The following is a 14,115-nucleotide window of genomic DNA, read 5'->3' on the forward strand; positions in this document are numbered from 1 at the left end:
TGGTTGTAATTTTAAGATGTTCTCAACAGTGTGTTTACTTCTTAGGAAAAGAATGATTGTATTTGTTGCTTATGCATTTACATGTTTTCCAGTAGAGTGAAGCTTATGGGCTCAAAATATATGAACATAAATATATTTAGTTTTGGGGCACCTGGCTGGCTCAGTTGGTAGAGCAAGCAACTCTTGATCTCGGTGGGGGGGGGGGGGGGTCATGAGTTCAAGCCTCATGTTGGGGGCAGAGTTTACTTAAAAAATGATAAAAATTTAAAATATATATATATACTGAGGTTTACAAAAGAGTTATGGTGAGAACACAGCCACAAATATTTTTCCTTTATTGATCAATTTAATTTATGGCCAACACCATCTGAGTTTTCCATGTTAGGATATCGTTTTGTGAATGTGAAGACACAAATTATTCCCAGTGGGTTGGTGGCTTCATTTAGCCTCTTACTGCCTGTGATTATATTGTGGGTACATCTGGAGACACATCATCTCCCACAAAAGGGCCCTCCAGCCTGGTAAGTAATAACAACCTTTCTCACCCCGAAACAATGAAGTATCAGATGATTGCAGCCTCGAACAAAAGCTTCCCACTCCCTTTCAGAGCAGATTATCGTCATGATTCCCTCCCACCCTGGTGAGCCTGGCACTCAAGAGTCTCTAGTTTAGTCCTTTCTTTGTTAGTAGGGGATAGTAAAGGGGTCTTTGTTACAGTCTCTCATTTGTTCCAGGAGGATGTCTCCATGATTTCGTTCTGCTGTTTGGCACACGCGGCAGTTTCTTCAATGGTACCTTGAATCGTGTTCTCTTCCTTTGTCACGAAGCTTAAGCTTCATCTAAATAATTACTTCTGTTCAGAAATCAAACTCCACTCACCAAGTGTTTTGACAGACACACTGACTCTGAGAATGTTCTTTGCCCCGTGTAAAATCGGCATCAATTCCTGATTAGATTCCCTTTCTGTCCTCATTAATTTCCAGGTCGTTTGGGTCCTGGGAAGGCTTACTGATGGCTTTTCTAATGACCACATTTTGTGTTTCATGGATTTGCTGTAGTTTAGAGCAATTTGGGGGTACCCTTGTGACTGGGATCTTATCCATTGTTTTGGCAGAAGATGAAGGGATTAATTACAAGGTACTGAATGAAATCAGGTGACGCTGAGATTCTCTAGTTACTATGAAGGGAAGTAATGGAATGGGTTGAACATCGTGTTTCCAAAGCCATGGGACACGTTTAGCCATGGTCCTTGCAAGAATGACATGATAGAAGCATAGCATTTCTTGCTTCCTTGCATTCTTTCTTTGACTTTGCAAAGTAACAGAATAGCGTTGCATTCAAAACTTCCTCTTTCATTCAGAAACTTCCAAGTGCTTACTCTAAAGAATAAAAAGGACTGACCTTGTTTTGTGTGTCAGCTTCTCTTAGACTCATTGCTAGTGAACTTCTGCCTGAAGAATTCTTTTTTTTATATACTTAAAAAAAAAAGATTTTATTTATTGACAGACAGAGACCACAAGTAGGCAGAGAGGCAGGCAGAGAGAGGAAGGGAAGCAGGCTTCCCGCCGAGCAGAGAGCCCAGGACGCTGGGATTATGACCTGAGCCGAAGGCAGAAGCTTTAACCCACTGAGCCACCTGCATGAAGAATTCTTGAAAATATTAATATGCTCTTTCAGACTCAGCTCATTCTAGCTATACCCTTGCAAATCAGAAAACTGATTTCTTTGACATTATTGCCTCTTGGTTGTTTTGAAAGACACTTTAGTATAAGGTTAAGAGCCTGAACTCTAGCTCCCTGGGTTTGAGTCCTGGTTTTCTCCTATACTAGCTAATGAACAATTCTAGGCCTCTGCTTTTCTCATGTGTATGATGGGGACCATGGGAGCTACTGGGATTTGTCGTGTTAAAGGTGTTAGATGAGTAGTATATGTGAGAGGTTTAGAACAGTGCCTGGCAGTCAGGACTGTGAGTTAGATTTAAAAAAAAAATTATTCTAACCATAATAATCGAAAGCCTGCTCTCTCTCTCTCTCTCTCTCTCTCTATATATATATATATATATATATATTTATATTTAAGGATTTTATTCATTTGACAAAGAGCAGGGGAGCACAAGCAGGGGGAGCAGCAGGCAGAGGGAGAGAGAGAAGCAGGTTCCTGCCAAGCAGGGATCCTAATGTGGGACTCGATCCTAGGGCCCTGAGAACATGACCCAAGCCGAAGGCAGATGACCTAACCGACTGAGCCACCCAGGTGTCCCTGAATGCCCGTGTTTTTAAAACAAAATGTGAGGGTTCAAAGAAATTGTTAAAAACAGTATTCAGTTGCGTGAGTTGGAAGACCTAATTGGCTTTACTTAATGATTCGGGAATCAAGCAGCATCTCATGTTAGCAGAAAGAAAGGGGCTCCAAAGAGCTGTCAACAATGGAAGGCAGAGGAGGCAGAAAAAGAAGTTTCTAGCGAAGAGTGGGTTATTTCAGGTGCAGTCACCTTCCTTTGGGGGAAGTTAGGGGTCTGTCAGGCTGATGATCTTACTAGGGCCGACCAGGTAATTCCAGACTGGTCGAAGTTTACATTCCTGAGGGAGCTTGAAACCGCCGTTAGGTTGGGTGTTTTGGTGATGTGGCCTTAGCACATTTTGGGCCTGTTGCCTCTTTTTTTAACCAGAGAATGTAGACTTTAGGTGTCCTGACTAAATGAATTCCTAGTCTGTGGCTAAGGGATAACGCAGGTAGAATTGCTTAAGTTGCTTCACCGAAAGATAAACCTAGTGGGAACATCAAACACCCAAACGGGAAAGCTTGTCTGTGGGAACATGTTGGGGCCAACGTGTGGTCTTCCTAGCATGCGTGGACTTTAACTTCAGTGTGAGGAGCTTAGAGTCCTGGTACTCTAGAAGTTTGACCTCTTGCTTCCGTGTCTCACCAGGTTTATGTTTAAGATATAAAATCCACGGCCCTCCTGGTACCAGCTGAGCCGCAGTCCCTGGGGTTGAGAGCCCAGGAATCGACATTTTTATCAAATAGCACTGGGGACTCACAGGCACGATGAGCACTGAGAACGGTCGCCTTAGGAGAGTGGCTGTCAACCAAGGCGCTCATTTAGATCTCTTCGGGGACATGAAAAAGATGGGGGTGCTTGGGTCCTGACTTTGTTGTTTGGGGTACAGCACGGGGCGGTGATGTTAGTGGATGACTCCGATGTGCAGCCAGGGACAAGAAGCAGTGACATTAGAGGACAGTTCCTGGTTCTATCCGGTGTGTGAGCTGACCTGGTATTTTCAAAGAGTCGTTGAAGTGGTTACCAGGCGCTGGGGGGAAGGGAGGGTCGGGGAATTCTTGTATCATGGCTACCGACTTCTCTTGGGGCTGGTGGAAATGTCCTGGAGATGGTTGGTGGGGACGGTTGTGCAAAACTGAAGGAACTAAAGGCCACCAGACTGTGTACTTTACAATGGTTGAAGTGATGAGTTTTATGTGACGTGATTTGATCATCATAAAAAACACTTAATAAAGCCATTACTGGGGTGCCTGGGGGGTGTTGGTCCATTGAGCTGCCAACTCTTGGTCTTGGCTCAGGTCATGATCTCAGAGTCCTGGGATCGAGACCCCCTTCAGGCTCTGCACTCAGCAGGCTCCGCCTGAGGAGTCTCTCCCTCTCCCTCCCCGCGCTCGATTGCACACACTCTCTCAAATAAATAAGTCTTTTTTTTTAAAAGATTTATTTATTTATTTGACAGAGATCACAAGTAAGCAGAGAGGCGGGGCAGGGGGGAGCAGGTTCCCTACTGAGCAGAGAGCCGGAGGCAGGGCTCAATCCCAGGACACTGGGATCAGGAGCAGAAGGCAGAGGCTTAACCCACTGAGCCACCGAGGCACCCCTCAAATAATTAAATCTTAAAAAAAGAAAGCCATTACAACTCTCACCTTTCTGGACCTTAATTTTTTTTTTTTTTTCTTTCCGCAGCGACAGTGTATCATGCATGCCACTGATTCCAGGGGACACTCCCCTGCTTTTCTGCAACCTCAGAATGGAAGCAGCCATCGCTCGTCTGGCTACGTTCCAGGGAAGGTTGTGCCGCTGCGGCCCCCTCCTCCTCCAAAGAGCCAAGCTTCAGCCAAACTGACCTCCATCAGACAGGAAGCCCGGGCCACCTTTGCTTTCTCCACCGAAGAGCAGCAAGCCCAGAGAGAAAGCCGAAAGCAGAAGAGGCACAAAAATACTTTCATTTGCTTTGCTATCACTAGTTTCTCATTTTTTGTTGCACTTGCGGTCATTCTAGGGATCTCCTCGAAATACGCTCCAGATGGTAAGAGTGCATGTATGCATGTCGTGGGCACGCACGTGTACAGAGCACGTGTTCTAGGAGAAGAACGGGGGAGGAAAATGGGAGGATAGAATTAAAAAGAAAAACTCGCGTTATCTTGACTTGGCTCTAGCTAATTCATATATAGAGAAATGGAGACATAACTTATTAAAGCAATTGTTAAAGGAATCCAATGGAAATGATACAGTTGAAGGATTGCACTTCCTTTCCATTTTGCTGCTTTGTCCCAGTGCTCAAGATGTTCTTCGAGCATTTTTTTGTAAAATGTTCATTTTAAGAGTTTTAGTGAATTCTTGCAGGAGCGCAATTTCATCCTTTGTGGTAGGTATGATTTTCTGACTGCTGGGAATTTTAGCGATAAAAATGACTGAATATAGGGGCACCTGGCTCAGTCCATAGTGTGAGTGACTCTTATGTCCTGGTTGTGAGTTCGAGCCCCATGTTGGGTGTGGAGCCTACTTATTAAAATAAAAGTTTTTTTTAAAAATACAGTAAAAAAATTACTAAATGTGGTGACAAAGCTACATTTGATTTTTTAAAATTTTTATTTATTTATTTTTATAGATTATTTGAGAGGGAAAGAACATGAGTGTGAGTAGGGAAAAAGGGCAGAGGGAGAGGGAGAAGCAGACTCTCCACTAACCGGGGAGCCTGATGCAGGACTGGATCCCAGGATCTGGAGTCATGACCTCAGCAGAAGGCAGACCCTTAACTGACTGAGCCACCCAGGTGCCCGATTTTTTTTTTTTTTTTTTTTTTTTAACGTGGGAACGTGCTAAGGTATCTCTTCTGTTGCTTGAAATCAGCTGGGGAATGGTTCTAAAAGAGAAGCTTCAAGTATTTTGAGGAAACAATTTATATCTTCGAAGGAAAGATACATTTATCTGTTACATTTGTTTTTGTTACATTTATTACATCTGTTACATTTTGTTACATCTATTATATCTATTATTTGTTACATTTGTTACATCTATCTAAAAGTCACTTATTACTTCATAGTTAAATATCATGTAGGCAGGTTTTCATTTCTTAAATGGCTTTTGCTTTGCAAGTTGGTAATATAGCAATAGTTCGAATGGTTTTGAAGAAATTCATTGTCAGTCAGCCTCAATACGATATCATGGCTAGGGTATCAGGATAGAGTCTCATCCACCGGTCTGAAAATCAGAGGGCTCAGGGCTGTCGAAGGAGAGGCAGACCATAACACCCTGGACTGGGCATCATTTTTGTCTGCATTTTTTTTCTTTTACTCTGTACAACAGATTTTTGTCAAATTAGATGCCTCCTTAAATGGATATAACATCTGAGAAGCATATCATCATTTGTAAGACTTACAAATACTATTTTATTTAGTTTCCATGGGTGCTTTTGGGGTTTTATAGACTTTAAAGTCTATAAAGTGACTTGTGTCCATGCTTCTAGAAGTTGTGTCCATGCTTCTAAGGGAATAGACCTGAAGAGAGAGAGATGTTGGTACCAACGTCTTTGTTGACCAGGCCAGTAGAGCACAGGATGATTTTGTCCCATTGCTTTCTGTTGGCTCCTGGCATTGATTTTTCTCTTCCCTTTTCTCCAGCAAAATAACCATGTTCACTGCTGTTGATTTATTCTTCCCAAGTCATCTGCAGTAAAGAGATGCCAGATCTGGGGGGGAAGATCAGAGCTGAAATTTGTGCCTTTAATTGATGTTTTCATTTTCCCATCTAAGACAGTGATTCACTGATGTGGTTCCTTTGAGTCAACATTCTTTAGTTTCACATTTGGGCTGTATACATGTAGAACTTCGGTGGAAATATGCGGTGTGCTGACATCATTGAGGGTCAGCCTCGCTGTGGTTATTGCTGTTATATAATCTTGATAATGAACCCTCAGCTCAACAGTGGGCAGCCGGGAAGGTGGGGGCTCTGGAGCTATTTGACGGTGCTCTCTGCAGACCGTGTGTTTTCTCACTAAGTGTGCTTTACAGGAAGGCAGTAGACTGGAGTTTTCGGTAATGTTTCCTAAGGAAGCACACTCTCCTAGGAAAAAATTAAAAGCAAGAGGAATTGGGCGGCACCCACCTTGCCCTTCTAACTGAGCAACCAGTGAACTTGGGTGGCGAGGGGCACTTGCATCTCTCACCTTTATGCTCCCCCCCCTTTTTTTTTCTTTTTTTGAAGAGGGAACCGGGGAAGGGGCAGAGGGAGAGAGTAAGAGAGAGAGAATCTTAAGCCATTTGCACATCACCCAACTACCACATTTTAATTTTCCTACCTGCTGGCTTTTCTCCAAAGCTAAAGTATAAGATCCGCAGGCTGTGAGTTCCTTCCGTGCTTTATAAATTCTGCAGTATCTAGGACAAAGTGAGCAAATGGATCCTCCGTAAATACTTGGGTCACGAATTGTTCCAAACCAGTGTGGTTCCTGCCCTGCCCCCTTTGCACCCCTATAGCAGCAACTAAAGGTCTCGTGCATTTTTTTTTTTTTTTTAAGTCTCATGCATTAAACAGCTGTGGCAATGCAGAATACTTTCATGTTGCCATCATCATCTGTTCAAGGGGCATGTTCTCATTCTAGTAAAGGAACACAACACGTCCAGCAAACCTCATTTCTTAAGGGGGAACTTGAGTATCACTCAACTTGCTGAGTAATCTTGGATTTGGCTTCTCTGATCTGTAGTTTCCTCATGTCTGAAAATGAGAAGTCATGCCTTTGGCCGTTTGCTTCTTGCAGTTTCACGGGGAAAGCGTGCACGTCTGCAGATAGCTGGTATTTATCAGCTGTGGTCTGTGGAATGAGAGGGGGGCTTCTGTCGCCTACTTTATGGTTCACTGTGCACAGGAAGGAACCTGGGAAGACCTGACTCAATACCTATTACTTAGTAGTTCCCTTTTTTTTTTTTTTAATTTTTAAGATTTATTTATTTATTTGACAGAGATCACAAGTAGGCAGAGAGGCAGGCAGAGATAGAGAGAGGGGGAAGCAGGCTCCCTGCTGAGCAGAGAGCCTGATGCGGGGCTCGATCCCAGGACCCTGGGATCATGACCTGAGCCAAAGGCAGAGTCTTTAACCCATTGAGCCGCCCAGGCATCCCATAAATTTTGTTTTCTAAAACCGCTTCCTAGGGGCGCCTGGGTGGCTCAGTGGGTTAAGCCGCTGCCTTCGGCTCGGGTCATGATCTCAGGGTCCTGGGATCGAGTCCCGCATTGGGCTCTCTGCTCAGCAGGAAGCCTGCTTCCTCCTCTCTCTCTCTCTCTGCCTGCCTCTCTGCCTACTTGTGATCTTTCTCTGTCAAATAAATAAATAAAATCTTAAAAAAACAAAACAAAACAAAAAACCGCTTCCTAATGTGGATCCAGAGACAATTCACAGTTTTGCCTCTTGCTGTCAATTTACTTCCAGAGTAGATGATTCAGGGGAACTCCGTGTTTACCTTGTGGAGTCTGATCCAGACTAGATGGTGGCAACTTGGTTTCATAGAGCAACCTTTTTTATGTGTTGAAGTAAAGGATTGGATGTATCTGCTGGGTGGATTGGGATGGAATTTGCATCCTGCTGGCAGGAACTTACAGTGAGTCCGTCACCTGCAGATTGCAGTCAGTGATGGTAGCACTTGGATGTGGCTAAAGAAATTCTTGCATTTTGTTGCACTGATGGGATGCTGGTGTTGCATTTTTTTAATAGAGAATTGCCCAGATCAAAATCCACGTCTCAGGAACTGGGATCCAGGACAAGATTCTGCAGAGCACGTTGTTATCAAAGAGGGGGATATGTTCCGTCTGACCTCGGATGCCACCGTGAATTCTGTAGTCATTCAGGATGGAGGTGAGGAATGGTCACTGCCTATGGGGGTGGCAAGGTTGCTCGTTCCTCTGGGGGGGGGGGATTTGATATTCTGTATGTAGAAAGCTATTCTTAGCCTTTAGAATGTGGTGATGGTCTATCCATGGGGCATGAGAAGTTCCTTAGGTAGCACCGTAGAATTCAAGAGCTAAAAAATTCCCTTAAACCATTCAGTTCAAGACCTCTGATTGATAGGGAAGGAAATAGCTTCAGAAGGTGCTCTCTCGTAGCTCGATCTTTCTTACAGCTATGGAGAGTGATGAGGGAATTGACATGGGTTAACATACGTAACAATAGTTTGTAGGCTCCTAGATATTTTTCTTTTCTTTTTTTTTTTAAAGATTTTATTTATTTATTTGACAGACAGAGATCACAAGTAGGCAGAGAGGCAGGCAGAGAGAGAGAGGAGGAAGCAGGCTCCCCGCTGAGCAGAGAGCCCGATGCGGGGCTCGATTCCAGGACTCTGGGATTACGGCCTGAGCCGAAGGCAGAGGCTTTAACCCACTGAGCCACCCAGGCGCTCCCCTCCCTAGATATTTTTCTAAAAAAAAAATTATTCTTAAAAGTGAATGGATTGAAATTCATGCCCCTTGGCATTTCTGGCATGTTGAGACATGAACTCTTCATTTCTACCTTTACTATTTTGAAAACAGGCTTAATTTCCTAAGCAACCTCTTAACAATTTTTTCCCCCAACTTAACTGCAGGAGGGTCTTTTCTTCCCCACCCCCATCAAGGTAAAGTCTCTTTCTCTGTATCCCGGAGAGGTGATTCAGGAGTTGGCTGATACTTGTTTTGTTCCTTGCAGGATTGCTTGTATTTGGGGATGATAAGGATGGATCCAGAAATATTACTTTGAGGACTCGTTACATCCTGATCAAGGATGGTGGGGCGCTTCATATTGGAGCAGAAAAATGCCGCTATAAGTCCAAAGCGACCATTGCCTTGTATGGCAAGTCAGATGAAGGTGAAAGTATGCCAATATTTGGCAAAAAATTTATTGGTGTGGAAGCTGGTGGGACACTGGAGATACACGGGGCCCAGAAGGTCTCGTGGACATTGTTGGCGAGAACTCTGCCTTCCTCAGGCTTGACCTTTGGGTCCTACGCCTTTGAAAAGGACTTTTCTAGGGGCCTCAACGTGAGGATCATTGACCAGGACACGGCCAAAATTTTGGAAAGTGCCAGGTTTGATACCCACGAATACCACAATGAGAGTAGACGGCTGCAGGAGTTTCTGAGAGTGCAGGATCCAGGCCGGATCGTCGCCATAGCCGTGGGGGATTCCGCTGCCAAGAGCCTCTTACAAGGAACCATACAAATGATCCAGGACCGGCTGGGCAGTAAGCTGATCCAAGGGCTGGGCTACAGGTGGGCAGACCTTTAACCTTCCTCCCCAGAGCCATGTTAGAGCCTGTGTCTGTGTGTCAGGGGCTGCAGAAAGGGACAGAACACACCGTAGCCTGGCTTCGGGTGGCAGAATGGCCACTCTCGCTTTCAAACACGGGCCTGGGGGGCAGAGGGTGCTGGTTCCAAGACGCTCTTCTCTTGGCATCGGTTGGCCAAGCACTTTGTGAAGCAGAACGGCAGGTTTTGGAAAGTGACAAACAGCCAGGCAGCGCCGGGGCAGTTTACTTCCCTTTTTCGACCTTGGGCAAACCACCTTGGGCAAGCCGTCTGAAACGCAGGTTACTGATTCTGCGAGAAGGCGTAGAAGTTCCCCCAGGAAAGCCGGGGGGCGGGGCACTCTTTGCCTTCTGTGGGGCCCTCCGCCTGCTGATTTGCATCTGCCTGTGGGGTTGGTGCAGGTCCCTGGAGCCTCGGCCCAGGCGGAGGAAGGCAGGGGCTGGAGGGCTGGAACCTTCCCGCATACAGTAGGAGTCATTGTGGGCTTACGGGACTTCTGGGCGCTCCTCGTCTAGAGCACCAGGATTTCCCAATCCAGCCCTGAGGCTGGGGGAAGTCGCTGGCTCAACATGTAATTCAGAAAAGAGAAGTTTTAAATCTGCTTACTGTTCTTCTGCGTAAAGCCGGGGAGTGAGTCTGCTGTGACAAGGAAGAGGACTTGAAAACTCACATATGGAAAGGCTCTAGTTATTTTTGACTAGGATGGTTGGTGGATCTAGTTGTTAGTTTCCTTCCGTTGGTTGTTGGAATGGAGCGGTAGCTGTGGAAATTCTAGAGAAGGTGAAGCAGACAAAATTAATGAAAAAAAGGTCTCTAATGGTTCTTAAAATGCCTTTTCTTCACTGTGGGGATTTTGAGGAGGTGCTGAGTGCTGGTACCCCTGGGTGCTGAGATGAAAGAGCCCTTGTTTAATCCAGTGGATAAACACACCTCAGTAGACAGGAGTGTGCAGTGAGACCCTCGCTTCTAGGCTGTAATGGGAGTGCAAATAGTGGGAGCCCTCAAATCGACCTGGGGAACCTGTGGAGGCTTCCCAAAGGTGAGAAACCGGGGGGTGGGGGTGGGGAGTCTAGAAGCATGCTCTGTGGGCAGTTGGAGATGGAGAGCTTTCTAGACGGGGAGTAGTAGGTGCCAGACCTTGGAGGTGGGTTCTTAAAAAATTAGGATTAAATGTAAGACAAACACAGAAAACTGCTAAAAATAAGAATGCAAGGTTTTTTTAAAAATTTAATTTATTTATTTGACAGATAGAGATCACAAGTAGACAGAGAGGCAGGCAGAGAGATAGAGAAGGAAGCAGACTCCCGGCTGAGCAGAGAGCCCGATGCGGGGCTCGATCCCAGAACCCTGGGATCATGGCCCGAGTCGTAGGCAGAGGCTTTAACCCACTGAGCCACCCAGGTGCCCCAAGAATGCAGAGTTTAATGACTTAACACATGACTCCTGGATAGCCACCATGCAGGTCAAAGCATTGATCATTGCCCATGGCCCGGAGGCCCGCTGGCTGTCCCCTGTTTCACTGATGCCTTCCTCGGCTCACCAAAGATAACCACTCACTGGAATTTGTGGAGAACGTGAAAGTTTAGGTTTGCCTATTTCTGGACTTCATATAAATGTGAGCAGACAATATACCCTGTTTTGTATCTGGCTTCTTTGTTCAACTCTGTTAACTGAGGGTTACGTATTTTGGTGCGTGTGGTGCTGGTTGGTTTTCATTGCTGTTCATTTTCTGTTGTAGGAGTCTACCCCCGTGTATTCACTGCTGGGCATTTCTAACAGTTCAGACCTCTGTTGTAAAAAGGGCTTCTCCTTGGGGCACCTGGGTGGCTCAGCCATTAAGCGTCTGCCTTGGGCTCAGGTCATAACCCCAGGGTCCTGGGATGGAGCCCCACGCACGTCAGGCTCCCTGCTCAGCAGGAAGCCTGCTTCTCACTCCTCTCGCCACCTCCCTCCCCCGCTACCTCCCTCCCCCTCCGCTTGTGTTCCGTCGTCTCTCGCGGTCTCTTCTCTCTGTCAGATAAATAAATAAAAAGTCCTAAAAAAGTAAATAAAAAGGGTTTCTCCAAATGTTCTTTTATCCATCTTCTAAAACCCATGTATCCATAATTCTGTAATTTATAGACCTAGGCGAGGAAACACGATCTTTTCAAAGTTAGATACCTACTTCGTTTCATTATCCAGTAATGCCAGGATGACAGCTTTTGTCTCTTTGCTCCATTATTCTTCTGCGTTTGTGTGATCATTAGCTGTGAATATGTTGTTTGACATTTTTGGGTTCCTTTCCTCCTGGTTTCTGAATTCCCTTTCAAATAGTGCTGCTGATTTGACAGAGGAATTTGAGTTGTGATCCTTTGCCAGTGTGCCAATGTTCCATTGCTTTGACATTATCTCCAATGTACACAAACACACGCCTTTGAAGATACTGTCCTGGTGCCACGGAATTTTCCTCAAGTGGAGGAGGGAAGTAGGAGTGTTTTGGAGATAATGTCAGGAGAATAGAATATTGTTTGAGAGTTGCTGAGGCAGCTTTGGTAAATAAAGGAAGCCTCTGATATTTCTTCTCCTTTCTTCTCACATAGGAGATAATGAATTGAAACATTTGGCATTTGATTCTTTGTACTGTACCAAGGAGTATAAATAGAGCTGTAAAGCATGGTCAGCGGAGAGTAGCTAATCCACGCAGGGGCAGGTGTGGAATTTATAAGGATACAGGCATGCTTTGGTTAACTTTTATCTGTGACTGTCCAGCCATCTGTCTGGCATAGATCTCTCTCTCTCTCTCTCTCTCTCTCACACACACACACACACACACACACACACACACACACATATGCACCCCATCCGTCTAGAGCAGGAAACTGACATTTTTCTTTCCGGATTTTAAACCAGGAATATTAAGGCAGGCAGACACACACACACACACACACACACACACACACACACACGCACGCACCCCATCCCTCTAGAGCAGGAAACTGACATTTTTCTTTCCGGATTTTAAACCAGGCACACACACACACACACACACACACACACACACACGCACCCCATCCCTCTAGAGCAGGAAACTGACATTTTTGCAGACACACACACACACACACACACACACACACACACACATGCACCCCATCCCTCTAGAGCAGGAAACTGACATTTTTCTTTCCGGATTTTAAACCAGGAATATTAAGGCAGACACACACACACACACACACACACACACACACACACCGCGTCCCCCTCCTCAACACCCCATCCCTCTACAGTAGGAAATTGACATTTTTCCTTCCGGGGTTTAAACCAGGAATCTTAAGGCAGATTTTTTTTTTTTTGGCTTTTTGTCTTTGTTCTTTTTTTATTTTGGCCACAAGTTTGAGCAAGTTCCTGGGATGTTTATTTACAAAAGTGAAATGAAATTAAAGGGCATTTTCAAACACAGTTGCTGTCAACGAATAGATATATGGCATGTAAAATTTTAAATCTCTCGGATAGTGATTACACAATTTTGATTTAAGATTATTAAGAAACCAGTAACCCAGTGGTTTTCAGTTATGCACTCCTGAGATTTTTTAAAAATCGCATGCCCAAGGCCCCCCTAGAGATTTTTACAGAAGAATCTGATGGGTAGGACCCCCAGGTGTTTGATGCGCAATCGGGTCTGATCACTACTGCTCTAACCTCTGACCTGGAACTCAGGGGTTCTCAGTGTGGTTCACAGACCAGTAACGTCAGCATCACAGGGGGGCAGGGGGAGGGGCTTGTTAGCAATGTGCCTGTTTTGTCCCCACCTCAGGCAGTTAGCGGGCGGGGCCTGGGAGTCTGATCTGACAAGCCCTCCAGGTGTTCTGATGCACACTCAAGTGTGAGAACCACTCTGACTCAGTGGTTCTCAAGTGTGGCTGCACATTCACATCGTCTGGGGAACTTTGAAAGCCTACCAATGCCATGCCCCACCTGCAGAGAGGATGATGGCGTCAGTCTGGGCTGGGTCTGAGTGCGGGTGGCTTCCTCAAGCTCCTTCTATTATGTCATTGTATCACGCAGCCGGAGTTCAAAAGAGAGTGGGCAGTACTCACTTTATTTTTATTTATTTTTCTTTTCTCCTTATTATTTTTAAAAATTTTTTAAGGGTTTTATTTGACAGACAGAGATTATTTATTTGACAGAGATTACAAGGAGGCAGAGAGGCAGGCAGAGAGAGAGAGGAGGAAGCAGGCTCCCTGCTGAGCAGAGAGCCCGATGCGCGACTCGATCCCAGGACCCTGGGATCATGACCTGAGCTGAAGGCAGAGGCTTTAATCCACTGAGCCATCCAGGCGCCCTCTTTTCTCTTTAAAGTTTTTGTTTAGATTTCCAGTTAGTTAATATACAATGTAGTATTAGTTTCAGGTGTACAATATAGAGATAGAACACCTGCATGCAGTACCCAGTGCTCATCGAGGCAGGTGCATTCCTTAATCCCTATCACATGTTTCAGCCATTCCCCTCGCTGGCCCCCCCCCCCCCCAAGCCCACCTCCCCTCTGGTAGTTAAGAGTCTCTATTGTTCACTGTAGTGAAGAGT

At 45.3% G+C, this 14,115-nt stretch overlaps 1 protein-coding gene across 4 annotated transcripts in view; it reads left to right on the plus strand.

Annotated features, from left to right (window-relative positions):
- Positions 1-14,115, plus strand: part of CEMIP2 (cell migration inducing hyaluronidase 2) — an 81,379-nt gene that overhangs the window by 15,131 nt on the left and 52,133 nt on the right. For all 4 annotated transcript variants that reach the window (XM_032306755.1, XM_032306756.1, XM_032306754.1 and 1 more), the window contains 3 exons: positions 3,968-4,310; positions 7,992-8,132; positions 8,958-9,519. In XM_032306755.1, coding sequence (XP_032162646.1) covers positions 3,980-4,310; positions 7,992-8,132; positions 8,958-9,519 — 1,034 coding nt within the window. In that variant the 5' untranslated portion in view covers positions 3,968-3,979. Of the gene's footprint in view, positions 1-3,967; positions 4,311-7,991; positions 8,133-8,957; positions 9,520-14,115 lie in introns of those variants that run through there.

This window comes from Mustela erminea, chromosome 12, assembly GCF_009829155.1.
Source record: "Mustela erminea isolate mMusErm1 chromosome 12, mMusErm1.Pri, whole genome shotgun sequence".
In the NCBI taxonomy this organism is placed as follows: Eukaryota; Metazoa; Chordata; class Mammalia; order Carnivora; family Mustelidae; genus Mustela; species Mustela erminea.